Source organism: Micropterus dolomieu, linkage group LG10 (assembly GCF_021292245.1).
Source record: "Micropterus dolomieu isolate WLL.071019.BEF.003 ecotype Adirondacks linkage group LG10, ASM2129224v1, whole genome shotgun sequence".
In the NCBI taxonomy this organism is placed as follows: Eukaryota; Metazoa; Chordata; class Actinopteri; order Centrarchiformes; family Centrarchidae; genus Micropterus; species Micropterus dolomieu.
This window is the reverse complement of record NC_060159.1, coordinates 14,774,340-14,799,640: the sequence shown is the minus strand read 5'-3', so window position 1 is coordinate 14,799,640 and position 25,301 is coordinate 14,774,340. Positions and strand designations below refer to the sequence as shown.

The 25,301-nt window shown below is 40.1% G+C and overlaps 2 protein-coding genes across 8 annotated transcripts in view; one reads left to right on the top strand and one right to left on the bottom strand.

Annotated features, from left to right (window-relative positions):
• Positions 1-27: 27 nt before the first annotated feature.
• On the bottom strand, positions 28-24,478 carry LOC123977442 (pro-opiomelanocortin-like). Of its 4 annotated transcripts, XR_006826674.1 has the most exons (6): positions 24,375-24,478; positions 3,665-4,398; positions 1,722-1,885; positions 815-1,407; positions 506-574; positions 28-363 (listed from the first exon to the last, which is right to left on the bottom strand). XR_006826674.1 is itself a non-coding variant. In XM_046060113.1 (5 exons), the coding sequence occupies exons 3-4, from the start codon at positions 1,839-1,841 to the stop codon at positions 853-855; spliced, it is 675 nt and encodes a 224-aa protein (XP_045916069.1). In that variant the 5' UTR covers positions 1,842-1,885; positions 3,665-4,398; positions 24,375-24,478; the 3' UTR covers positions 400-574; positions 815-852. The 4 variants fall into 4 exon arrangements, 2 of the variants coding, with proteins under 2 accessions (XP_045916069.1, XP_045916068.1); XR_006826673.1 differs by having other exon boundaries at positions 506-1,407; XM_046060113.1 differs by lacking the exon at positions 28-363 and having other exon boundaries at positions 400-574.
• The window catches only part of LOC123977436 (tyrosine-protein phosphatase non-receptor type 14-like), a 44,767-nt gene continuing 35,951 nt past the window's right edge, over positions 16,486-25,301 (top strand). For 3 of the 4 annotated variants that reach the window (XR_006826672.1, XR_006826671.1, XM_046060092.1), the window contains exon 1: positions 16,486-16,849. The gene's annotated coding sequence lies outside the window, so the exon portion shown is untranslated. Of the gene's footprint in view, positions 16,850-24,351; positions 24,490-25,301 lie in introns of those variants that run through there. The other variant, XM_046060095.1, reaches the window with a different exon arrangement.

Here is a 25,301-nt window from a genome sequence, read left to right as displayed (position 1 = left end):
TTGTCCCCCCCCCCCCCCCCTATGTTGATTTGACAACTCATCAAGTCACTCACATCAAGGGCTGCTTTCCAGGCATATTTTCAAGCTGAGAAATACTACCACAAATCTAATATCACATTTGTTACAGTGTAATTATTACAGTCTCATCTTCAACATAATATTTAGTTTACTCCCTGTATACTGTATAAGTCATAAGTCATTATCCTTCTTCATCTGTCACCAGTAATATTGTACTGTACAATACAGTTCTTTACACACTGTCCATTTAATAGAAAATGTTTATTTCTGGAGCTTTCAGCTGCATCCCGTGGCCTTCATCAGGTGTCTGGCGTCACTGATAATAATCCTTATAGTTCATGTTGTCTGTGTTAATCAAATTAAATCAGTCCATTACCATTATTGTTTGCCACAAACAGAATGTTTAATCTTTAATATATTAATTTACAAAAAGATCTCTCTGTAAATAAACTGGATAGATTATTAAATACTATACATTCACACCCACCTCTTGCCCTGGAATGACATTCTCGGTTTACTTCCTTTTACAAAACATGTGGAGCAATAATGATGTTTCCTAAAAGAAAAAAAATATCCTTAGAAAGCTTTCCAGTAGACCAAGAAGGTCAAGGCAGTCTTTGGGTTTGTTGTTTTTATTCAACAGAAAACTGCCTTGCTTCTTATCTTTAGTTAAGATTTTATTGAGACAAACCTTTGGCCCAGAAAAGACATTCAACAACATGCTAATAATAGTGATAAGTTAAAATTAAGACCTGTTGGTACTAACATGCAATAGCTATTTGACTCTCTCAGCTACCTTGCCCTCCCCTTCTTCTCCATCCTCCATTCAGCCCATTATCCTTGCACATCCGTGACTATAATGTTCCTGAAGAGCCTAGCCAGCTGCCTCTGAGATTTCTTCTCCCACGACTTCATAAAGCTGCCATTACGTTTAGACACAGTTGGGCTCCCCCATCTGAAGTGACTCATCTTATAGGTCCCATCTTTTCTCTGCTGTGGGCTTAGAGGGACATGTGACTTAGAGATGAACCTTGTCAGCCCTCCATTCAGGTCCACCTTTGCTTCATCTTCCTTACTGCTCAGCTGTCTGCGACCCCGAGGGAGTACACTGCCCTCGGAAGAGCCCCCTCCCTCCAGAGAAGAGGCAAAAACTTTTATAGGCCGGCGTTTACGGCCTGAGGGCTTGCCCCAGCGGAAATGCTCCATTGAATAGGAGCGTCGCTGGTCGCTGTGGGCTTTCAGATCTGATGTTGATATTTTGCCTTCAGAGACCAGGGTGGCTGGAAGGATCCTGAGTAAGAGGTCATCCTTATCATTAACCTTCAGGGCCAATGAGCTAAGCTCTGGAAATTCAGTCTGGATCACAGACATGCAGAGCTGAATACAGTCCTGTGTGGAAGGAAACACCAGCAAACATTTTAAAACGCATTGTTATCTGTGAATCATTTGCACGTTGATGATAATATACATATCAGCAATATTATTTTATTACTACTGTGATACTGATTTATTGCAGCGGATGATCTCATCAGCTTAAACTATGCTAAACAAAAAAGCTTCTGATTATCATTATGCTGACAATCAGATTTATATATCACCACGAGTTTGGTGTCAGAGTCCCTGAATACGTACAATGTGCATCTCTCATTTGTACTGTACAGAAGAAAAAGATGGCAACAAATGGAGAGGACGCTTTCACCTACCAGTATCCTTCCCTTGTTGCTCAGGTTGTTGCAGAAGGAGCTGTCCCAGCACACCGACCCGAACCCGGGGACACACACGTATGCCATCACCACCACTAACAGCCAACATAGACACACCATCTTCAGCCAGGTGTGGAGGACAGAAACACAAGTGATGCTATAAGCTGAAAAGAAAGTAAAGCCACATCAGGGGAACTCTCTTCAAAATGCTGAAAAGGCTTTAATAACACACCAGTCGCGACAGGCTCAAAAATTCACTTAGTCATGCCTACATAGGAAAATATTGCCACTTATGTGAAGAAATACAGTAGGTGTCTCCTGATCATTGCACTTGCATAACACTTCCTTATATAACTTGAGATAGTTGGTGGGTTTATGTTGTGTGTCATGGTTGAATAATAGCTGTGAGCTCAAATACCATTAATCAACACTCATTGTAACAGATGGGCTTGTTTATCAGCGGCAAATGAATCTTATTCAAAAGTGCTTAATAATGAAAATGCTGGAAAATGTGACGGTGGATCTTTATCTTACGTGATTTAGTGTCATAAAAATAGTTTTACTGTTATTTACTGTATATAAAATGCCCATAGACAAAGGACAACGGTGATGTCTCTGTACTTGGACTTTATTTTACACCTCACAATTAACTTTTAGGTAGTAGAACCATAATGTCAGTTTTGAGAAACAGCAGACGTGGATTGTAATGTTGTTAAAAAGCTCTCTCTCTTTCTAAAGGAGCATGCCAATTCCTCAATAGCCAACATAAGAAAACTATGATAAAGTTAAATGTATCATCAACGTATTAACTATTTATGCTCAGCATTTTTTTCTGCAATAGCCACTCAATGACTGTGGCATGAAGAGAAAAAGCAGATTATTGATCGGCTTATTAAAACAACGTGGGTTTGTTGGGTTGATACACCAGTTGCTCTTGTATTTATGAGAAAGTAGCAGCTCAAAGAGTTTTTTCTGTAGTATTAAACCTCACTTGCTGTTACCAGGGCAACCACAGGAGTTGACAAATCAACAAAAATCTCAAGGATTATGACTTTACCCAATAATATGCAAATTCAGCACAACCCAACCCGTTCTACTAATGGATGTTGCTGAAATATTACAGTGCTGAAAAGTCTCACACTGATTGAAGGTCAGTCGTAAAACTTGCAATTCATAATTCCATTCAAAATTTGCAATTTGGCCTTAGCAGGATATTTCTCTATTAACATATCAAACCTGTCATTGGGCTGAGTTATGATTAGGGCACTGACAAATTAATCTTCACTCGGTTAAATATGACACCCTGCTGGCCATCTGACTAGTCATTTCACAGATATTAACATTTTTAAGCTCCCTCGGAAAGTCTAACAGGGGATGGGTTCATTTTCTTTGCTTTGTTGTGAAATTGCAATTTGTTTCTCACTCCCTTCTCAATAATTCTGAGGAGTGACTCCTTGGTGGGCCATTGTCTTTGTAACTCTGGCAGAGACTCGTCTTCACTCTTCCTACAGAATGACTCATTAGCTGAGCTCTGCTCTCCACAGACATAAAGGAAGCCTGAGAGCTGCAATCAAAAAAGATCGAAACCTTATTTGTTTATGATATATGGAGTCATTTAAACGTCTATAAGCTTGATTAGTAGTGTTTGTAAAGGTATATGTTAATGGGGAGCAGCAATTCAGATGTCGCCTAAGACAACTAATATTCTTCAAATTGCTGAGGTCTAACTATACAATATAAATCCAATATGACTGATAATTTACAGAACAAATGCAGCTGTACATGTCAGAATATCCGAGGTCATTTTGTCAGTGACTGTGCAAAGTAACAAAGTAGTGCTCATCCAGTGGGAAAAACAAGAAGCTAACAACAATCAGACACAATGTTGATCCATGCCAAAACAACAAGAAACCACAAACAAGTTGAGAGCAATTTTTTTTTACCTTTTCCAAATTCTTTCTTTTCCTCTCTTCTTGCTTTACTCCCTCCGTTTGTCCACAGATCTTCCAGAGTGACGACTCTTATCTGTGATCCCTCTCCTCCTCTTCTGCTCTCTCTCTGCTCTGTGATGAAATGCTCAGTAGGAGAGGGTCTGCTGGTTCTTCTTTAGCGGAGGAAAGCTCTTTTTATAGACGCGTAAGGTATGGAGCTCGGAGTCTCAAGGCCTCAGGGTGTGATTGAGGTAAAGGGTCTCCTGCTCCTTTCTGAATGGGGAGTGTGTGTTTGTGTATGTGGCTGGTATAAAGACCACCCACGCACTTTTAATCAATGGTGCAGCTCACGTCACCGGACAACAGGTGAAGCATTAGGAAACTAGTTGTTAACTTGCTGCCCTCCTCTTCCTCTTGGGGTTGCATTCTCAAGAGCCTTTAAGCCTTGATTATTGGGATGTTTGACTGCTGTCAAGTATATTTTTTGAGTGCTTGCTTACAATATCATACACTGATAAAAGCAACTGCAGCTCATCACTGGACCCCTGTCAATCCTGGTTCCAAATCCCCCAAAGGTCAGTCCTAATCACTGAGATCAGCATCCTTTAGCCGGAGTGAAGTGTGCAAAATCAATTGGACTGATTGGATCGTTTTTCGCCAGTTCTCGTTTACAAGGTGTGCATGTATCCCTGTGTGGAAACTTCATTAGGAAGGCCTGACTCACTGGTTGCACGTCATGGCTACACCTTGAATGGAGAAGATACACACACACACACACACACACACACACACACACAAAAGTACTTTAAAAAAGGAAGGTCTGTGCTGTTGAAAAGAAAATCACTTTGCATTCATCTGTTAAATGCCAGTACCATACACATTCAGCTTCCTGTTTGCTACAGATTTTTTATGGAGTAATATACAAGGATGAGCCACACAGAGTATGCATAACAAAGTCTAAAAAAAAAGTGTTTTGTTCATTTCTACCACTTTTCTAAGACTGTAAATTTCATGTCATTTTGCAGTGTCCTCAAAACATGTTCATTCATCCTTCCTTCACTGTGTCTTTAAAAGGACAAAGTCACTAAATAATTAAAGACTCATAATCACAATACATACAATTGAAGAAAGTAAATACTGAGACGGTAATTATTTGCCAATAAAACATTGACATTGCAGCAGGTACCTGCTACCCGCAAACCAGTTAACCAGTACAGCGCAATCAAGTTGTTTTTTTTTAATTAAAATGTGTGAATAAATATAGAAAATATTAATCATGCTAATTATTTTAAATGAAATGATTGCGATCTGTTGTAACTTAAACATAGTATGTTATAATCCTTTTCTAATTTAATTGAAGACAGTTTTGTCCCTTCTGCCATAGCACTCCTAAATTAAACAATATGCAAAGATATATACACATTAAATAGACATGTACATGTGTACATTAATGTATATGTGCAGATAATGGAAATAACTTCCCCCTTGGACAATAAAGACCGTTACTCCAAATGACTGAAAAATTAATAATGTCAAAACATCAAGCAATACTGAAAGTGTTCTCAGAAAGGGAATGACTTACTATCTTGAAATGAATGACAGTTTATGTTTAAGAAATACTTTGTTGTTGAAAAAGCTGTGAGGCCCTTTTAAGTCAAATGTCAAATCCTGAAAGGATAGAAAAAGGATAAGTGAACCACGAGATACCTAAAAGGTGTCTAAAAGGTGTTCAATTTGAAATGAAAACAAGGTTAAGTAAGAAAATAATAAATGCGGAGGGCGTATAATCCACATTTCCTCGGACTATAAAACTTTTCTTTGACAGTGCAGATCTGCACCAAAAACCAGCCAAGCAGCAGACACAGCAAATCTTGAAGAGTTGTTAAGTTGGGTGAAGTTGACGAGACACTTTGTTCACAACATTCCATCCGTTATGTATCGTAACTTGAACGTCATGTCTTTTCATCTCACTTAACAAAAAACAAACTGACCGTTTCCCAGGCGTCAGTGCATATTGTTGCATTAATGAGAACAAAGGTTGTTTTCTAAAGTGGCTTTGGGGCAAAGATGAACAGAATACTGAATTTAGTAAACAAACCAAAAAATATGTAGGAATTGTGGATTCTTTATTTGATAATTAATAACAGTAAAAACATGAAAAAGACACATGGAGACATTATATATTCTATATAACAATATATTAAACACTTTAAATATCCCTTTAAAAGTGAGATCTTGAAAATTGTTTCTCCCTAGTCGACCCCTTTCATTGACCTCATGTTGCACAAGCAAGCATAAATAAAACCTCCTGCGACCCATCACACACTTTTGAAAGGCGCTGCTCCTCTGGCCTTCCTATAAAAATAAGAAACTGCCCTTCGTTACCCAACTGACATTTTGATTTACACTTCACAATGGTCTCTCTCTGTGTGATTTCTCAATCCATCAAGTTTTGTGATGTCTGATTGGAAATTTGTTTTCTCTGGCATTTCCTTATGTTCTGTTTTCATGAAATGTATAGATTTAAAAACAGTTTAATGCCCCTCCTTTTGTTTTTTACAACCACAACCTAATATTACCTCCATGTGGAACTTTTTTTGTGCAGGACCTTGCAGTAATGACACCTAGATTTTCTGAATATCATCTGCACACATTTTAAAAGGTGCAAAAAGGGGCTATTGTAACTTTACATTAAGAAACATTAACTAATATGCAGATAGGATTAAAATAAGTCAGCATAAGAAACAGAAAACAGGCAAAAAGCTTTGGTTGCTAAAGGGCTGCTACTCCAATATACAAATTGCATTTGTTACATAACAAATAGCATCATTGTGCTGCAGGACTTAGCAAGGCTGTTTGATTTGCAGCTTTGACAATTGTAAAAGAAAATGTAACTTTTATGTGTTAGTAATTAGATTTAATATTATTTAGATCTGAAAGTGGAGAGTCTGAAGAGGGAGTAATTCAGCAGCAAGTGCCACAGCTTCTATCGATTTAACTCTTAATCTCCATGTGGCCTTTCTCTGCAGGTTGGTTCTGGTCAGCAGCTGCTTGTGAAATCGAGTCATTACTGGACATAAATGCTAAAACAAAAAGAGCATGCTTGCTAAGCCACCTCTTCGATGGATAAATAAAGGTTAAAAACAAATGGAGATGATGCATTTCAACAGCACTTAGGGGTGTAATTCATCTCCCTGTTGATGTTGTAATAATAATGCAACCCCCAGACAAGGCTGTGCAGGATGTGAATCACAGCCTAATAAAGACTCTGCCATTTCACCAACTGCCATGTTTACAAGTAGTATCATCTCATCAACCTGCAGAGGTTTTAGTGACTATGCAGGCAGAAGACTGATATTTTCGGATCTCACTTCTGCAGATGCAGTTGGAAACGACATACAGCCTGTTTTATGCACTAAGTGGTATATTGTGGTAATATTGAGACAGCATTTGTCTTAATATGCAATGTTCAAATACATGAAATGTTTTTTCACACACATCATTATGACCTCAAACTGCGAGGAAGATATGAGGATATATACACTCACCTAAAGGATTATTAGAAACACCATACTAATACTGTGTTTGACCCCCTTTCGCCTTCAGAACTGCCTTAATTCTACGTGGCATTGATTCAACAAGGTGCTGAAAGCATTCTTTAGAAATGTTGGCCCATATTGATAGGATAGCATCTTGCAGTTGATGGAGATTTGTGGGATGCACATCCAGGGCACGAAGCTCCCGTTCCACCACATCCCATCTATTGGGTTGAGATCTGGTGACTGTGGGGGCCATTTTAGTACAGTGAACTCATTGTCATGTTCAAGAAACCAATTTGAAATGATTCGAGCTTTGTGACATGGCGCATTATCCTGCTGGAAGTAGCCATCAGAGGATGGGTACATGGTGGCCATAAAGGGATGGACATGGTCAGAAACAATGCTCAGGTAGGCCGTAGCATTTAAACGATGCCCAATTGGCACTAAGGGGCCTAAAGTGTGCCAAGAAAACATCCCCCACACCATTACACCACCACCACCAGCCCGCACAGTGGTAACAAGGCATGATGGATCCATGTTCTCATTCTGTTTACGCCAAATTCTGACTCTATCATCTGAATATCTCAACACAAATCTAGACTCATCAGACCAGGCAACATTTTTCCAGTCTTCAACTGTCCAATTTTGGTGAGCTCTTGCAAATTGTAGCCTCTTTTTCCTATTTGTAGTGGAGATGAGTGGTACCCGGTGGGGTCTTCTGCTGTTGTAGCCCATCCGCCTCAAGGTTATGTGTGGGTGTATGTTAACTTCAATATGGTGTTTGCTCAAAAACAGTAGTACGCCGGGTCTGCGTGACGCTATTTGTCTGACACTCACATGAACAGTGCCTGATACAAAGACCACTCTCAGCAATGAAAGGCGGCTCAGCGTATAATCATGTGAGCAACCTCTAAACTGCAGCTGCTATCACATCACTTAAGAATAAGCCAAATGCCTCAATTAACTGTGCTAGAATCCCACAATGATAAACTTCATGTTCTGATAAAATTTGGACAGCGGAGGAGAAAGTATTCAGATCATTTACTTAAGTAAAAGTACTACACTGTAAAATATCATGCATCAAAAATGTTACTTAGGTAAATGTACTCAAGTATAATCAAAAATGTACAAAACAGAATCAAAAATAAAAGTTCTCAATACAGAAGATTTAACTGATATTATACATTATTATCTATTGTGTTTACTATCACTGATGCTTTAATGTATGAGTAGAATTGTACCGTAGTGGAGTTACCTTTCAGCTATTTTATGTAAGGCTGCAACTGATAATTCATTTCATTATGGATTCATCTGCTGATTATTTTCTCTATATTGTTTGGTTTGTAAAACTTCTGTCATGAGGGTGAGGGAGAGAGGCAACAGGGGAAGGACCAAAGTGCAGGCAGCTGAGGCTAGACAGGATGTTTTCAGTGATTTATTGATAATTGAGGTATAGGTATGCAGGGCATCTGGTGGACAGGAAGAGAATGGCAATGGTTTGGTTTGGGAGAGAGGTAATGTGTCTGAGAGACAGACACAGACGAGGAATATAAGAACTAAACAACAATTATCAAAACACTTACAGGGGCATATCCACACAATTGAGAAGCTGGGACGCTGAAACGTTTGGCATCTTTGCATTAAAAATTACGATAAAATAGTTGGACTAATCATTTTAGCTCTTTTTGATATTCTTATACTCTTTGATTATTTATGTAAAATCTTAATTTGTAAAGTAACTAAAGCTGTAAAAATGTAGTGGAATACATTACTTCCCCCTGAAATGTGGTCAAAGTGGCTTGAATAGATAATACCTTGTGCTGGAATAAATGGACTTAGTAACATTTCACCACTAGAGAAACCATTTAACCCAGACCATACAACAATAACAGCAACAGTGATGATACAAGAAACAAAATAGCCTGTGGGTTTCCCTTACAATAAAAGTGATTTCAGAATGAAAACAATACATATATAATACATGTAGAATAAAGGCTTAGAATGCTTTAACCATGTTATAGTTATGGTATCAGTTTGTTTCTAGCATTCTTGACCTTCCAATCTGTCATCGGGAATGTAACAACACACATTTAAGTAAGCACATTGTAAGAAATTATTACTATTATATAATATAATTATTAAAATCAAAGACCACCCGGATTTAAACGCAGTGATGTTTAGCTTACTGAGTTCATGTCCACCCTAATGTGGATTTATCTCTTGTTAGAAATTCACAAAAACTTAAGAAATGTTGTTACAGACGGCGCTCCCACCATACCACTGTCTCTGGATTGTTCCCTAAAAGCACACTCCTAAATCACTTCTTTGTTTTATTAGGTTTTATTAATGTCAGAATTCACAAAGCCATCGCCAGTACACACATGAACAGGCAAATTGCAAACAATCCTGCCTCAAATTGTTGTTGTTGATTTATTTACTTATTTATTGCAGTTTTTTCCTGTTAATTTACAAGAAGTGACAGAAAATGTCATCACTAGAGGGCACTGAAGGGAAGACATCAAGGTAAGGCATTACTGCTTATTTTGTTCATTCTTGAACTTGTTAATAGCAAAATCAAGGTCTCCTTATGCTCTTGAAATGGAGCTTTGGACTGTATATCACAGTCTAAAACGAATTGTCAACTTTTAATCCAACTTGGGTGAGATGGAGTCCCAAAGTGTGAATAGTGTGAATATCTACAGTTCAACTATTGAGCAAACTACATTGGCTGAAGAAGACTGGCTGAAAGCTCCAGAACAAGTGAGTTTTCCGACTGTGAGTTGAGCTGGATTTGTTAACTGTTTGCTTGTGTTTGATCATAGCCAATTGCACCCTGACAGTAACGACTAATAACCTTCTCCAGGGTATCAATCACGGTCCATCTCACTGTGAGGTTCTCTCTGATTTTGAATCCTAGGGGATTTTCTATAAATCCCTATCTCCCTTGTCTGTCTTGCAGCCTGTAACCCAGACACTGACTTATATCTCCCATCACTGTGAATGTTCTTTAAATGTGGCACTTCTTTGCTGAATCCCGCAGTCTTTAAGACCTTGATGTGCATTCTCAAGAAGTTCTTGAGGATGCTGTCTTGCTAAAATCGGTGAGAGGTCATAGAAAAGGGATTGCTCATTACCTACTTTCACTGAATTTCCTCTGCCCAAGGTGACACATGATTTGACAACAATGGAGGTCTTTGGCACTCAGACTTTGGCTGCACTGGTTTTGATCTTTTCATGTGATCTGTTTCCTTTTTAAGTGGGTTTGGCTTTACTGTCCATGTAAACAGCTCTGTGAATGCCACAGATGAGTTATTCACAACCTCGTCACAGGAAATCTTTTGATAGCTGACATTTCTAGAATTTGACAAAGACCACCAGCATTTTTATGAATTTCCAAACATGACCCTCAAAATGCCAAAAAAACAAACAAACAAAAAAACAACAACATGCACACACCCAAGGCATTTGACACAGTTTAATTAATTTCCTGGCAACAGAGCTGGCAACAAGCTGAACTTATTTGACCTTGAACACTTAAAACGAATGCTGCTGTAAAATGACTGTCACTGCGACACCTTTTGTCAAACTATATATCAGAACAGAACAAAAAAAAGGGCCGATAACAGCCGTGCATAGATTTAAAAGAATCCCATTTATGTGTCAGATGGTTCCTCATTTTTCCCTTTATTTGGTGTTTGTGATTTATATAATACATGAATCATAAAAATAGAATGCCACCTTTTCACTGTTTAGTCATTAGCCATCTTCTATTTGTGATGCCCATTTCCAAGTGTATCTCAGAGTCCAATTATTTCCCCCGAAAGCTGCAGAGGATGATATTACATAGACTATTTAGGCTGTTTGTCCCATGATGGACCACCTAAGCTTGCAATGGATAGACTTACTGTACCAAACCAATTACAGACTTTATGTGAAGTATTTGCAGCATTTCTCATTATCCAGAGCAACCCCTTCCACGCTCAGTATCAAGTTATGCAACTGTGTGTTATAAATAGGCTGACGTCACTGCAAAATATTGCTGGAGCGAGGAGGAATGTCCCTTTTGGCAAAAGTGGGATGCCTTGATACCTCCCTTGTGTTGTAGGAGGAAGAAGCTGAGGTTCAAAGAAGCGATTCAAGTTAAAGGACGTGAGAAGGCGTGTTTACATGCTGCAAAAGGTTGTAAAATGTCTTATTTTTCTGAAAAGCTGCTTTCTCGTCCAACCACTCTATTAGGTGAGGCCGGTGTTTTCAAAGCTGCCCCCTTAGAGGAGCATTTTAGAAAAAGTGAGTTTTTGTGGGTGGGAAACACTAGCTCAGTGCGGATGAAAGAACAAAACAAAGAAGAATTTGTGCTTTCAAAAGCATCCATTTACTGTGGCCATGGCCTTAGCTAGTAGATTGAATCTGCCTCTCGTAGTATTTTAGGGCACCTAAAGGCATCCTGTCTTATAATGTGAACCCACTGTAGGTTCAACAAAGCTTAACGAAATGCCTACAAGTTTTTGTGTCCCAGTATGAACTTTTTTTTCACACTGCCAAAGCCCAAACCATGAGCTTCACCAAACAGCTGCACTGGCTTCAAGCCAGGCATGAGGATGCCGCAGGCAAACTGATGGACCCTGCTTCATCACACAGTTGTTGATGTGCCCATTAGTATTTTAGTTAGTAGAACGTATCTCTCTCTCATCCATGGGGTATAAAGAAGTCACGTATCTTTAGTGTGACAGGGAGATTATGAGATAATTTTACCCAAAAATCTTTACCTTTTTCATTCCTTTACCTCTCCAATAATGACTAATTATGAGTTTTATCTCGTTTTGAAATTATCATCATGGTTTTACTCTTAAAAATACAATTTTACTTTACTGGCATTCACTAATCCCTTGTCATTTCTTTCTCCTGATTGTAGTGCTTTGAAGCTAAGTTCTGCCAAATCTTGTGTTGCAGCTTCCTCCCTTTTTCTGTTGTGAATTGTTTAGCTTGTGATTGACAGGTTGTTTTTTCCTCTTAGCATTTTATGCTTTACGTAAGAGAGTGAGAGCATTACGTGAGAGCCTAACTTTTGCCGTTTCATGTGTTACATGTTTTCTAGATAATTGTGTATTTGTTTCTCTGCATCTTCTACTCTGCTGCAACCATGGGCAGACCAACCTGTTAGAGGTCCCAGGTGCAGAAAACATGTTTTGGGGCAACACTAGATTTTACACGTCTTACTTGTACTGTGAAGATTTTACACGAATTTGAAATGAAACAATTAACACACCTGGGGCTTTTAGGGTCCCTGGAGTTCTAGGGCCTTAAAAGCCTTTGCGCAGTTGCTAATCCAGCTCCAGGTAAAGGACTGATTGTTAAGTAATAGACCGGATAATTCCTCCAGTGATGATTAAGAGAAGCTTGGACAAAGAATTAGGTATTTGGTCTCCAACAATATGCCATTAAGGGCTGCGTCTTTAGATTATCATTCAAACAAAACACATTTTAAACAGATGACTTCAAAAAGGAGATGCTAAATCACCTGAAATCTCCTGCTGAAGTGTCTGAATGTTTGAGTGAACACCTAGCAACACTCTAGCTATTAGTGGCACATGCTGGGGATCGCACCCTTTATAGGTGTATTGTATAGTGCAGCTCTGGGAGGTCAAGATGGGTCATGTTAGTTTAGGACAACTGACCATTGATCCCAAACTGACTGAAACAACAAGCCTACCTACATCTGAAGAAAAATAAACAAGATGGCAGACAGCAGAGTGCAGACTGCTACCTTTGCTAAATATAAAATAAGCATTCTCCACATGACTAAAGATCAAGAGATGTTCAATGTATATGAGATGGATCATGCAAATTGACTATTAACAGTCTGGCATCTAAAGCATCCCTGGCATTAATCACAACACATTGGCCTATCAGCACGGTTTGTCTTTAGTGGCTGCTGAAGGCCTATCAGTGAACTATTTACTGTTTGTTAACCCAATACAAAATGCCCACAAAGTTTTGTGTGAAGTCATTTCTATTTTATTTTTTGGAGACTAGAATAAGAAGCATTATAACCGCTATCCAAGTCAGATATCAAAGGTTTAATGTTGCAGATGGTGATAAATACTGAAGGATAAATGCGCTAACTCCCTGTTCCCTCCTTAACCTCCTTAACATCCTCTCCTACTCCTTTTAGAACACAATGTTCCACATCTAACTTAAATTTATGAAAAAGAAAAATGCAGTGAAAGGATTGAACGGTATCCATGGTATCAGTTGGGAATGGGATCTGTGCCATGGTGTTTGGGTGGCGTAATTTGTGGTCTTACTTTTTTCCCTTACTTTGAGTTTTACCCCGCTGTAGACTAATGGTGCAGGTAGGGTTAAAAACAAAAAACAAAACTTAAGGAATCCAGATAGACAAAAATAGAGACCCACAGTGTGCAATAACAAGGAAGTGAATAAAACTGAAAAAAGACAACGAGGCAGATAGATGGATCTGAAGTCCTCTAGACTACTTCCAGTATATGTCACTGCTCTTGCTGCGGCTACCATTTGCAGTCATCCAAACATTTTAATCATGCTGTAACGGATTTGAGTTACTCTATTTATATTTCTCTTGTAACTCTTATCTCTATATATAGCCCACTCGAAATGTAGACACATGCATAAGGGAGAACCAATTGTGTCCTATTTGGGCTCTGAAACATTGACTTAATGTCAGAGAAGCAGAACATAATTCACACTGGGTGTAAAAGGATTCAAGGTCTCATGACAGCAATGTCGGTGTTTCACACTCACACAGCATCTCCCACAGGATATCTCACAAACCACATTCCATGGACTCTTTCCAAAATAGAACATAAAAACATATTGTTTCCCTTGGAGCTGATAGTTGTGACACACCCTGCAGTATTTGCAGTCTTCCTTCCCAGACTGTCCTTTTTGTTGTGTCCAGTTGTCTTTAACCCAAAACACCAGCTCGCCCTTATTTAATGATATCGCAGAATGCCTTTCAACAACTCGTTGAATAAATTTGCGTATCTGCCTGAACTTGTTTCCGGTAGATTTTAAGACATGGACAGAAGCATAGTGGCAGTGCAGTTTTCTCATTGGAGAAGGTAAAAAATGTAATGTTACCTTCTCTATCCTCTTCACCAGTTGAGATGGAGTAGGAAGAAAATCGTGTGCTTTCTATACAAGCGTGTGCATAAAGTTGCTCATCAGTGTCACTTATTGTGAACCGACCAACAGGCTGGATAGGGCAGGACATTAAAAACGGGTTGACTTGGTGCTACAGCAAACTTTAGAAATGTTGAACTTGTTCTGCATGAATGGTTATGATTATTGACAAGTTAGCACTTGTTAACAACAAATTAGAGACTAACCACCCTGTAGACCATATTCATGCACAAGGATTTCATAAATGAGAACAACATACCATAATGAAACTGCTGTAGTGGTAAGCTATATATGATAGCCTACTATTATTTAACACTAATATTGGCTCTAATCTAAATCAAGAAAGAAAACAGGTTTGTTTGTGAGTCAGTGGAATTGTTGAATCTCAACCAGTAAGCTATATAATAAACAATATAATAAACAATCTGTTGGCAGATCAGTCAAAGAAAGTGTAACCTATAAATATATTAGTATTATACTAACATTAAACTTTTTATTCATTGTTATAATATTGTAATACACAGCTTTATAGTAGTTGCACCTCCAGGTGGATAATGCCTCTGCAGTGGACAAATGTAGATTTTATGAGAACCAGGAAACGATTTTACGAATATTAGCTTCTTTGTTCTTGAGAGCAGCACATTCCCCTTGTTCTGCTTTACAAAACATATTGTTGTCATATAAATTGTGTGTGTGTGTGTGTGGGGGGGAGGGTACCTACGTGTCAGTGTCAAATAAAGATACTAGCAATCCTAAGCCCACATGTAGGCCCGATAGTTCAATAACCCGCCCCACCCCCCGCCATACACACTGCCACCAATTACTTGAATCCCCCCCCAGCTCCAACCTTCCACCCACTGTGGGTGTCTGTCTGCCTCCTGCCACAAATGTCCTCTTTTTTGAAAACAAAAATATGGTCACCCTATATGGTTTTCTTGCTGATTGCAGCAGCTGTAAGTTGCATTGTAGCCACAAGAGGCCGCAAGTTGGTCACAAATAAGTCAGAGTTGCCTTTACTCTGGTGAGAGTAGGTATTTTTCACCCACACTCATTCCAAACAGGATGTCACTTTAATACCTGTTTATTAATAAACTTTGGGGCTCTGGTAATGTTGTTATTCTCCTGTGGTGGGTGACAGTATAGTGCAGCAGCATATGAGATACAATATGTATAAGGTAGTTTAACATGGAGATAATATGTAAAGAAAATGAACAGTTAACTAAATAAATATTAAAATACAAATCAGAAAATGTCCTTATTTGGCAGCTCCTGGGGTTGACTAGGGAAATATAGACTCTCAATGTGTAAAATCCTGGCTAGGACCATAACTTCTACAACTGCAATTGCTGTATTTAAATAGCCTGCTCCTTAATGAAACATAGTTACTGTCACATCTCCTACTATCCTTTAAAGTCTACTTGTAAAAATTTAGGTTAGGGAGCGAACAATTAGACATTTTGGTAAAAATATTTATTCTCTTTCCAAGAGTTAGATGGGAACATTGATACCGCCTGGGTAATCTGTACAGAAACCAAAGTGTAAAAATGACAAATTTGCGGTTTAATGAGGGTTATGAGGTAGGCTGTTTCTCCCTTTTCAAGATTTTATGTTAAATTAAGTTTACGCCTGCTCTCATAATTAGTGACTTTTACCATCAGCTGTTGTCCTTTTCCCCCCCCAACTATTTTCTACACCAGTGGTTTCAACCTTTTGGGGCCTGTTAAAACAAACCAATGTCTTCTTGTGATCACTTCTCACCTACTGCGCCGCTTAGGCCCCATGTTTTATTTAAATCATTTGTGGAGGTAGCTAAATGTATCCAGTGATTCACAACACAAAAGCAAAGATGGTCCTTCCCCCCCTTAGGTCTACTATCCTGTCGATAAGCTCGTGACCTCTTGATTTTGTCTTGCGAGCCAGGGTATGTAATCTTGTCCTTTATCTTCCCTGCGGTCCATTTGTGTTTTTGTTTATCTTTTTTTGTTTTCTTCTTCTTTATAAAGTGGGTTGGCAAACAAAGAATAGGTGCTTTACCGCCACCAACTGCTCCTTTGTGTTAGAACAGTCGTGTACAAAAATATGGCGGCCGCTACCCAGAATGCAATGCGCCATGACGCAATTGCCCATTCTCTATTGGACTAGAGGGACCACTACTATAAACACATCTAGAGTCCCTGCGAGAGAAGAAGTCGTTGTTTTTCGCCAAGTTTGAGGATCTTTTGCGGCTGTTTTATTTTATTATTTCTTTTACGCTTTTTGTGCTCCGTGAAAAACTCTGAAAACAGACAGAAAACTTGGGAGACGAGGCAGCCACACGACAAAAATTGCAACTTTTTGCTCTGAAAGTTGCGCTCATATGATTTTTGTTCTCCACATGGGAACTTGAACGTATTTAAAAGTAAAAACTACATACGGATTATCTGTTTGCTGTGAGCTTCAACGCCGTCGAGCGACTTTCTCCAGCGGGGAGCAGAAAACGACATGTAGCGCAGGATCAAGGGTGAGTTGTCTTGCAAAAAAAGAAATAAATAAATCTTCACCAGGAGACTTTTGCTATCCTCTCTATTGTTTCAAAAACGTCCGGACAGTTAAAGTCAAAATCAGCCGTGTTAAAATGTAATGTAGGCCAAATGGCTTGGCCACGTAGGGGATCCCAAATATTTTCATGCTGAGCCCCCACCCCTGTCCTCCACCAGATAACACAAAGCTTACATTACAATACAGACAGAGCCCCAAATCCTCCTCTCAAGCTTGATAATATGTGGGTTACTGTTGTTGGGTGTGATTTCATAGGGAACTGGAGAACTGAATTAGGTGACACCTCTAATCAGAGCAGCCTGCAATATTAAGCAGAGTTAATGAGGTAAAACTGAAGTGACTTTTCTACACGATCCCCAGGATCCAGTTTGGATATCTTTCAGGGAGACAATAGCCTATTTAAATTGGCACATGCTTGTTAGATCCTGCTCTTATTAATGATGTTATTACACCTTGAAATGACATTTACACTGGAAACCAGCTGCTGACTTTAGTGGAGAATGCATGAAGTCATCTAGGTAGAGACAGAGAGTGATAGCTGCCCATACATTACTGTCTTACATGATGGGTTAAATGGTCTGGGAAGACTTGGTGTGTGTGCTTCTACGATGATGTCATTATCACGTTGTTGTTGAAGTGTTTGCCATGCTCTCCCCCTGTGCCCACATTGTGCATACATGTTTGTGTGAGTGTATGTAAAAGATGTGTTTGGACACGCACCTTGGACTGCCAGCATTACTGTAAAACAGGGGAGAGTTCAGTAAAAGGCAAATATAGCATAGCTGCAGGAGGCGTAGGCCGTGTACACACACACACACACACACACACACACACACACACACACACACACACACACACACACACACACACACATCTGGCTGTCTTTATAAGCTCAAAGGCATGCTGTGTAAATTATATGGTGCCAGAGCAAGTGGCTTGGGATTCACAGCATTTTAAATCCTCCACTAGTGTTTTAAAAGGACCAAAAGTCAGAGTAAGCTCCATCCATGCTTCTCATCACGTATGGTCAGGCTTGTTTGGACACAAGAGAGAGGGGTTAAATATGTAATCTATGTTTCTGATTACTTGCTTAAATGCGGTGCCATTTTCTGCCCTTTGCATCCTTCTGTCATATTTGGAAACAAAAGGAAAATTTCTAGTCGTCCTGAAATGTTAGGGCCAAGTCCCAAAGGCATGTTTTGTTTAAGGTCAGCATGGTGTAATCATAAAAGGTGTTTACTGCATAATGTGAGCCTACATGTAAAAGGAAATGTGGCTATTGTTTGCGTAGCCAGTGGCCATTTGAGTCTAAAGGACATTTGATTGCTATGTGGGGTCAAACACACCTGTAATTTTGGTCAAGTGCTCATGCTGTAGCAAAGGAATAGGAGGAGGGTGAAAAAGTTGTTGCTGTAGCAGTTTACCTTAACCCCAAGAAATGTATACGCATCTTTTAGTTCTGTTATTCTGCCAAAACGCTTGAAACAGTGGAAACGGCAATGACCTCTTTCTATTTCTTAAAATTTGAATGAATGGATGCTGGGATGCAAAAGAAGGCTGTCTAAATGAATGGTAAAAAGGCATCTTCTAACTAAAACCTCACAAGATTTTACAAATAGCCTTTCTGAATTATAGATTTATCGTACTTTATATAATGCTCAACGTTAATTAACGTGGTTTAGCATGTTAGGAGATATACTTTAGTGTTGAAACAATCAATTACTTTTTTGACACAGAGAATATTAGGCAGCAAACCATTCAGTAATTGATTTATCTTAAAGAGCCATTTGTCAAGCAAAAGTGCAAGATTTTCTGCTTTCATCAGTGTATAGGTTTTTGACTGCTGGTCGGACAAAACCAGTGACTTGAAGTGTGATGGGCACTTTTCACTGTTTTCTTTTGAAAAAAAAACAAACAAATAAATTGCTAGTAGTTGCAGCCCTAAATATAATTATTCCAATTAATTAAAATTATGCTAATGTGAAACAGTATAAAATAGATGTTGGGTTTATGTACAGTATGTGAGCAGTAACTTGTGTGCGGTGTCAGTACTGTGCTCTCTGGCAGACAACAACAGTGCACGCTGCGACCTGCCCAACTCTCCCACACTCCACCTTTAGGCACCTTCCAGGTGCTACGGGGGTGTTGTCAATCACTGCTGCCCCCCTCTTCCACCACGGCAGGTCAGACCCCTCTCCCTCTGATCATTCCAAAAGTTTAGACACGTGACTTTTCCTGTGATGTGACCCTAATATGGGCCTAGGTGTGCATGTAATGCACACATTTTTAGGGTATTTTGTGAGGAAGTGTGTATCTGATTCATCCCACTTCTAATAGAAGATCAAGCAGAGACATTTTCCATTTGATCTCAAGTTTAAAATGTGTGAATTTTCTTTCCTTGCAGCCATTATTATGTGTGTTAGAGACAGCCGGATGTAAGCAGTAGCAAACCCAAAGTGTTGCTACTTTCATAGGCCTGTAAACTCAGTGCTATTTGAGGTCCCCGTCAGTGTTAGTGCCTTAGGGTTCAGCTGTGAGAAAACACTCCGTGGCTTTTTAGTGATTGAGCATGTGTGTGCAGAGTTGTATTTGTGTGTATGGTTGTGTAAGTGTGATGGGGTTCCCAGGAGGGAGGGGACCTTGGAAAATGTGAACAGCACCGTGGCTTGGCTGGAACAGAAGTGGTGGCCGACGGCTGGTGGTCCCAGGTTTCTGTTGTTGAGGTGGAAAGCCGCCACGATCAGCCTCACAGTCCGTGTTTACTCACCCCTTCCCTCCGTCCTGACCAACTGTACCAACATGATAAGAGCCCTAGAAACGCCGGTGTCACGTATCTTCTTCCCTTTCTGCCATGTTCTCCGTATTTCCTGGCTTATCTGAAGCCTTTGCTTTCTCAGTCAGATGCTGGGAATCATTAGCTCTTTGTGTGCATTTAGAAGACGCGCGCGCACACACACACACACTCTCACTGCACTTTTTCTTTCAGTCATATCTCCAAACTCTCCGTGTCATCAATCCCCAGATTTAACTGCCACAGGATGAGTCGGCAGTGCTATGTCATTGTTGGTTTAGAAAACCAGTCTCTGGCCAATGTTGAGCTGTATCCCTCTTTGATCCTCCCCCTCTTCATGTTCAATTGACAGTGTTTAGATGGCCATGCCAGCATGTTACACTGGGCATTCCCTATCTACTACTGTCAACCATGGCACAGCCTATGAACACACATTTCTATTATTTGTGCTGTGGAAAATCACATGACCATTGTTTGGAGCACAGATCGAGTTTGCTGTTTTCCCAGTACTCCAAACTTAGTAGTCTAGATTTTAAAAAAGTTTTAAAATTGGAGTTTATTTTGTGATTTGTGTCTGTGGGGACTCTTGCCCTTGCACACTATCATGTCTCATACTTCAGTCCACAGTCAAAAATCTGTCCAAACAATAACTCAAACAAGTTTTAAAAATTAGTATTTGTAAGAAAGTACATTTAGCTGCTGCTGCAAGACATTTGGATGCATGAACTCCACCTTGCTCAACACTCAGATTTGGAGTGCTAAAACTGTGATACTAAAATGTGGACAGATGTCTTTCATTGCACAGGATGGTTTGAAGAAGAAGAAGAAGAAGAATTTGCAATACACATAGCATGTGGGGCATGCACCAAGCCTTGAATCAGGAGAATTAGGAGGTGGGAATCTGCTCTCTTTTAAAAAAAAAATGAGTGTAGCTTTCACAATACTCCCCAAGTTGAACCCTATGATCTGTGCAAAAGTGTGTGTTTGACAGAGAGAGGGGGAGACGGGGAAGGACAGGGAGTGTGTGTGACGGTATAAACCCACAGACAAGATTCCCTGTCTGTATGTCACCTCTGTGCGAACACTCTGTCACCGTTCCTGTGCTCCCATATAGTAGAAAGAACACATGCATACATGTGTGTGTCTTTGTCTCAGAGATGGAACAAGAGAGAGAGAGGGGAGGGGAAAAAAAATTGCTTGGAAAGTGAAAAAGCAGATGCGCTTGTTAGAAACACACTGTCTGGCAGCCTGGCTCCACCATCTGCTTGCAGCTGCTAATGTTTGTGTGTGACAGACAGTATGTTTGTGCGTGTCTGTGTGCAGGACAATATGTAAGAAATCATCCAGTGTATTCCTTAATGTATATTAAGGTTCATACCTTAAGGAGAAACAAAGGCAATGTTTCCTATGTTTCTTTTAAGAATGAAAGTACACACATACACACACATGCACCATCCTCTGGTCTCTCAGATAGAAACACACACACAGCCAACGTGTCATGAACTTTTTTTGGCTTCTGAAGGTGGGGGCGTGACAGAAAAGGTTTGAGAACCACTGCTTTACTGTGTGTGCTTGTTTCATGCAGCAGAATACTCCTTGCGTTTTTACTGCCTAGTGAATTGGGCAGCAAGGTTCGGGTGGATGAAGTCTGATCTAGGGTCAGCTCACAGTAGCTGGTGTTACTCACATAGACTTTGGCTGTATGTGTCCAGGAATGTGTGTGGACTTAATCAGGGCTGTGTTTTCCCAAAACATCTCACTGCTGAACTTGTCTTAGCTCCACAAGCCAGTAGTGTTACAGTTAATGGTGGTGAGGCAGGTTGGAGGACCCAAACGCAGGACGCAAGGCAGAGCGGTACGGTTCAAAAGGTGATTTATTTAACAAACACCAACAATGACCGGACAAAGACTGAAGAGAAACACCAAACATATATACACCAGGGACTAACGAGCAGGGCGGGAGTACACAGGTGACAGACATGAGGCTAACGAGACCAGGCAGGCAGAGAGAGAGCAGGGGAACAGAGAGACTGACATGCAAAGGGGTAACAGACACAACACAGGTTACTGAACACTAAACACAGGCCATATCACAAGATGTAACAGATTAGAAATAAACAAACTAACTCAAACACGAGCAGACTAAACTAAAATAATACCAAAACATGAACCAAGGCACAGGACTGGGAACAAAGACAAAGAACTAAAACACAGGACCAAGAGCGAAGATAAAAGACAAGACATAAACTACTAAGGACGAGGAACAAGAGAAACAGGCAAATAGAAGGACACATGAAACAATGGCAATAAAACTACAACTCATAACAAGTAGGGCAAAAAAGGATCAAATTCCTAAGAAGATTTTGGGAAACATCAGACGAAATCTGGCTGCTTTGGATCAGACGTTGTAATCACACAGGCCCTTTTAAATCAGCATAATAGTATTTACAAATTCTTATGTTTTAGCTCTGCTTGGAGTAACAGATAGCTTTAGTCCCCGGACAGGACAACACAGCAAGTGACAAAGTTCGTAGACACGAAAAGTGATTTAATAATGTAATTTTCACTATTGTACTTATTAATAAAGATTGGCAACTCTTATTTAGAAAATGCCCAAAATGTACCGCTTCCAGACTCTCAAATAGGGCTGGGCAATAAAACAATAATGATAATTATCGCAATATAATTTTCCTCAATAACAACATAATAAATGTTCAGAAAAGAGGAAAAAAGAGGCCTGAAAAAAGATTAACTAATTATATTTGTTGAAAAAGATAATAGTTTTGAATGTTCTAACTCAGACTTGAGAAGTGATCCACTGTTTGGCATCAAGTGTTTGTCACATTCTGACTATAAAGATAAGTTTAACCACATAATTAACCATCTGGTTTCTTCAATTTTCACTCAGGAGCAAAAATCAGCCTTTAAACCTGAAAGAAATAATGATTTGACGTATATCGTGATAATTATATATATATATATTGATAAAACATCTTCTTGGGCAAAAAGGAAATTATGATGGACATCACTAGTATTTTTTGACATTGTTATTGACCAAACGATTAATTGAGAGAATAATTGGCACATAGTGGAGAGATTCTTCCACATGCAACAGTACATTACATTTACATTTATTCATTTTAGCTGACGCTTTTATCCAAAGCGACTTACAATTGCTATACATGTCGGAGGTCGCACGCCTCAGGAGCAATTAGGGGTTAAGTGTCTTGCTCAGGGACATATTGGTGTCTCACAGTGCATTTGGTCTCTCACACCAAAGGCCTGTGTCTTATCCACTGCACGATTACCACCCAACATTAGCAGGGCTATTCGGAAAAAGCAGAGCACTATTTGGAAATATTATTTGTTTCCATTGTCAGAACAAGCATCCTGAGCACACAGCCTGTAAAATACTACTTGATTTTGCACTCCTACTACTTGATCCAGGACTGGTTTAGGCTCGTAGACCAAACTGTAAAAAGAGTACGCTGGAGGAAGAGCAGTTACGAGCTGTGAAGCACTTAACCCGTTTGTTTTGCTACAGCGCTCATGTGTAACAGCAGGGGAGTAGGTAGGTGGTGTTTCAGACAGAGACAAGTGACAGAGATCAGATTGATTGAGTTACACTTGCGTCCTCAGCTCTTGGCGGCCTGCGTCTAATGGTCTTAGCAGTGGGCGACAAAGTGCTGTTTTGTTCCCGCTATTGTGTGGATGCGAAGCGAGAGACAGGCTGCCCTGAGAGCAAGAGAGACGGAGAACACACAGCACCCAGACCAGCAGCTCTGTTGCTGTGCAGATGCTTGGGAATAGTTAATTTTACAACTTGTAGTTGCACTAATAATGTAAAAGTAATTATTAAAATAAATAAATTAAAATTAAACATTTTAGGTGTTCATTATGCTTTTCTCTGGTGTTTGGCCTACAGATGAGCAACAGTCTGGTTGTGGTTTTGTTGTGCAATGCTGCCAGGCTGGCTGCGGTGTTCATCAACAGCTTGTTTTGGTTTGGTGATAATTCTCAGGTGGCCACTGTGTGCGCTGAATCCACTCCTGAGTGGGTAGGGAGGTGACTGGCAGCAAAACAATGACTCACTATTTGATGATAAATTCAGAGGAACTGGGATTAATGAAACAGCATTGTTCTTATATTGCAGCGTAGAGCATGATAAGGTCGTATTGTTTTTTTGTTTTAATCGTGTTTGGCTGCTAGGGGCCCTCGTCCACCAAAGCGTTTTTTTCTGACGTGATTGCAATGGGAGCGCCACGATTTTGCAAGCTGGTAAAAACGGCAGCAGCCTGAGCGTTTTTTCCGCACTGGGTGCTGAGCGTTTTTTTTTTCGGTCGCCGAGAGTTGAAAAATTTTCAACTTTGGGAAAAACTCCTGGAGCAGCTTTCAGCTGGCAAAAAACACTTTGGTGGACACGATCCCTTAATCCCGTTAGGCTGCTAAGGGCCCGTTTTTGCCCGCTGAAAACACCAGCTGCTGTTCTGAAAATGCCCAGCAGGGAGCGATAGCGAGTGTTTTTGAGGCGCAGCGTTTTTTCTGACTGCTTTGGTTGCTATGATACATTTGTTGCAAGTAGTTCTACCTAACTTTACTGGATGTAAAAATGTCAACACAGAGTAGAGGACTTGCTCTGGCCCTTGCTCTGTGTGAAGGGAAGGCTGAAGCAGGTAGAGAGAGAGGACGGACTCACCGTATGTGGGTTCATGACATTCTGTGGGCGAGGAAACATCTCGGCGAGTACCACCGTTTACTCCAAGAGCTGAGGTTCGACGAAGCCCGGTTCCAGGATAGTAACCATTCCTACGGTATAGTATTTGTCCCGCCCCTCCTGCACTGTGATTGGACAGCTGGGTAAAAAGTGACAGTGACGAGCGCAGCCCAGCGTCTATTTTCAATTCATTGCAATAGGTGCGCCGCGTTTTTCCAAGCTGGTAAAAATGGCAGGAGCGTGACGAGGTGCTGAGCGTTTTGTTCAGGTCGCCGAGAGTTGAAAAATGTTCAACTTCACTTTTTATTCAGCCGTCCAATCACGGTACAGGAGGTGGCGGGACAAACACCGCAAGCGCATCCGATCTTGAACGAAACGATGCACCTACTCGCCGAGGTGTTTCCTCGCCCGCAAAATCTCATGAACCCACGTATGGACAGTCTGTGCTCTCATGTTTCAGCCTTCTCTTCATGCAGAGCAAAGGCCAGAGCAAGTAGGCCTACATACTTTGTGGTGACATTTTTACATTCAGTAAAATTAAGTAGGCCACCCTACTTGCAACACATCGCCTCCACGGAAATTATGTATCATAGCAACCACAGCGTCTCGGGGAAAAAAACACTGCGACCCCAAAACGCACTCTAGCGCTCCCAGCTAGGCGTTTTTAGAACAGCAGGTGGTGGTTTCAGCTGGCAAAAAACGCTTTGGTGGACATGGGCCCTTACGTTCTTGGTGTTTTTTTTTTGTTTTCAAACAGTGTTTTTACTTTTTACTCTTAATCTTACAAGAGAATGAGTTTTGTACAATGAGGAATAAACGTTTTTGCAAATTGTATCTTGTGTAACGACTTGCTGGAGTGTTAACTTCCCAGTAAAGAGCAGGACAGATCTAATAAAGTTAGCCAAACTG

Bases quoted from the DNA above. Each gene is read 5' to 3' on its own strand.
- LOC123977442 (XM_046060112.1), bottom strand. From the start codon at position 1,841: ATGGTGTGTCTATGTTGGCTGTTAGTGGTGGTGATGGCATACGTGTGT. The intron at 1,408-1,721 runs GTAGGTGAAAGC...CCTTCCACACAG, and splicing joins GCAACAAGGGAAGGATACTG to GACTGTATTCAGCTCTGCAT.